At 65.2% G+C, this 2,748-nt stretch overlaps 1 protein-coding gene across 1 annotated transcript in view; it reads right to left on the reverse strand.

The window, feature by feature from the left end:
- The window catches only part of SLCO4A1 (solute carrier organic anion transporter family member 4A1), a 13,706-nt gene that overhangs the window by 3,111 nt on the left and 7,847 nt on the right, over positions 1-2,748 (reverse strand). Inside the window, exons 7-9 of the mRNA XM_007462280.1 lie at positions 1,384-1,579; positions 259-424; positions 7-152 (exon numbers count right to left, since the gene is read on the reverse strand). Of these exons, the coding sequence (XP_007462342.1) occupies positions 7-152; positions 259-424; positions 1,384-1,579 (508 nt within the window). The remainder of the gene's footprint in view (positions 1-6; positions 153-258; positions 425-1,383; positions 1,580-2,748) is intronic.

Here is a 2,748-nt window from a genome sequence, read left to right on the forward strand (position 1 = left end):
GGAATGCTGCTGAGGAATGTAAAGATAATTACAACGAATATGAAAAGCAGAAGGAGGGGCTTTCTTTGACAAGTTGAAGTGCATTTCCCTGCGGTAGCATGGCCAAAAGCAGAGGAAAAATTCTGAGGGACACAGCTACAGTCTCGGTACACCTGGGGAGCGCAACAACAGCGCTGATTACAGGGGGAAGGGGCAGGAGCCGCCCTCCCCCGCGTCCGGGCGCCACCGACCGCCTGGGCAGCAGCCACCCACACTCACCTTCTGGCCCCCGGGGCCAGGCGAGGCCGCCTCCGGGCACCCCGCGTGGCAGGGCGAGTAGTACATGAGGCCGTTGGGGCCACACACGGGGCTGTAGTGCTCTGGCTGGCAGCCGCAGGCGGCGTTGCAGGCAGCTGTCAGCCCCAGGTGGCCTTCGGGCAGGAGGCTGCAGGTGGGAGAGAGCGACGGTGGGGTGCAGGCCAGCGTGGGGTCTGGCCCCTGAGGGCCCACGTCTGCAGGTTTACAAACTCGCTGGGTTTGTTCCACCCAAGGACCGGGGCTTCCTGCATCTCCTCGGCTCCTCGAATCGCTGGATGTGCTCAGAGCGAAGCGAAGCAAACCAACCCTGCGCAGCGCACTCCCTACCTGGCTTGGTTTTGGGTAGGCAGTGTGTTCACAGGGCTCGAAGTGCAAAAACTGCTTGAGTGCCAGGTACAAAGCGTCCCCATGGCACCGGCCCCTGCCCCACAGCGCAGGCGCGTGGACGTTCCACAGATCACTTACCCGCACTCTCAGAGACACGCGCTCTCCCTCTGCGCTCAAATGGAGCACACTGTACACGTCGTTTCGTCCTGCTCCTTCCTTTTCCCGCTCAACACTACCTGGGAGGCGCCCAAGGACTAGACTCCTCCCTCTTCCATGGTACTAAGCCCTCCACTCTGCACCAACTCTTGGCTAGTTTGGCTGTTCCACCCGACCCGGCTGTCTCGACAGTGGTACGATGGCATCCTTGCCCTCGGCACTCACACTGTCATCTCTACGGGGAATTCCCGGCCAGCAATCGCTAGCCTGCATCTACATCAGATATTCCCAAATCACCCCCAGCGGGCTGTTCCCCTCACCTTCCCAATGCAGTGACGCACGGGGGCCCCACTTTCCAAGACAACACGTAGAGAGGAGGTGGGGCTGGGACTGTCCCGTTTTATAGACAGAGGACTGGGGCTCAGGTGCCGCGTGTGAGTGACTGGCCATTGGTCCCCGCTGAGGACACCATCCTTACCGTTACGACCATCTCCAGTGACCGCACCTCAAGCGCCCGACACCCCCCGTCCTCCCCAGGGACCACCGGTGCCCCCAACAGGTGTGCAGAGGTCTCCCCTCGCCCGGGTGCCACCCGGCCCTTACCTCCCGTTGTAGCTGGCGGTCACGCCCGCCATGGGCACGTTGGGGCAGTGCATGGAGAAGACGAAGGAGGCCAGCACGCTGGTCAGGCTGCAGAGCAGGCAGAGCCTGAGGGTGCCTGAACCTCGGAGCCTGCACTTGTTCACAAAGAAGCCACCCAGGAGCATGCCTCCGCCGCCTGCCGGCACCACCAGGTACCCTGTGGAGAGGGAGGGGCTCGGTGACGCCCCCGGAGCCACGGGGGTGGGGCCAGCAACCCCCTGGGCCTGGTCTCCGCTCTAGCGATGGGAGACAGAGGCCCACAGCCACCGGCCCCAATCTGCGTGGCAGCACCGGGCTCTGCACTCAGTGTGAGGACCCTGACCGGTGCTCACAGGGGGCCTCGGAGCCTGGGCCACCCGGCCAGCTGCTCAGAGGCCCAGGGGTGCAGGGGCAGAGCAGGAGAGGGGGGGGGGAGAGGTCCCTGGGCCCTGCCCCTCCCACTGGGGAGACCCAAGGACAGTCGCGCTGCCCTGGCCCACAGGGCCTCTGCAGAGTCTGGCCACAAGGGGGTGTTTGGAGAAGCTGGTGGCCGCCGTTTGGTAGGAAGTTGGGCTTCATCGGCATGTGGCTTCCAGGCCTGCCCTGGGATGGGGTGCAGATGGGAGGGGGGCTCCCCAAGGGTGGGGGAGATCTCAGAGACCCTGGGTGCGGTGAGCCCGTCTCCCCAGATGGAGACCGGCTCTGGGGGCAGAGGGGGGGCCCAGGGGACACAGCCGTCCCAGGAGGGTTGCCGGCCGCTGTGGGGCAGGGAAGCAGCTGGCGGGGGTGGGGCTCTGGCAGGTGGGGTCACAGCAGGTGGGGCACTAGTCACCGGGAACCCCCAGTCTGACACCGTTCTCCCTGGGGAGAGCCGCCTGGCCAGGATGGACCCCCATACACCTCCTGCCTGGCAGGTTCTCGGTGAGGCTGTGGCTGCCACCCCCAGCCCAGCGCTACCCGTGGACAGAGCCAGAAGGGGGGTCTCAGGGGGACTCACTCTGGCCACAGAACGCCTCCGGTCAGGCAGGCCCAGGGCTCCGGCCTCAGGGAGACCCCGGGACACCCACTGCCTGGCTCACGGGGACCGCCAGGCCCGAGGGAGCGTGGTGGGACCTGCCACCCAAACCCTCTCCACCACAAGCCAGGGATGAAGCATAAGGCCCAGGCTCTGGATGGCAAGGGGGGCGGCAGTTAGAACGGGTCAGCAGGCTGTGTTCAGCACTTCCCAAACTGCCCTCGGGAAGGACTGTCCTGCCCATCGTGGCAGCAGCCTTTGTAAGTGTGATTAGAGCTGTTGTGTAAGAGCCCAGACACCTGCTCCGGGGCCCCTGCCTGGGGGGGGGGGGG

Source organism: Lipotes vexillifer, unplaced genomic scaffold (assembly GCF_000442215.2).
Source record: "Lipotes vexillifer unplaced genomic scaffold, Lipotes_vexillifer_v1.1 scaffold1798, whole genome shotgun sequence".
In the NCBI taxonomy this organism is placed as follows: Eukaryota; Metazoa; Chordata; class Mammalia; order Artiodactyla; family Lipotidae; genus Lipotes; species Lipotes vexillifer.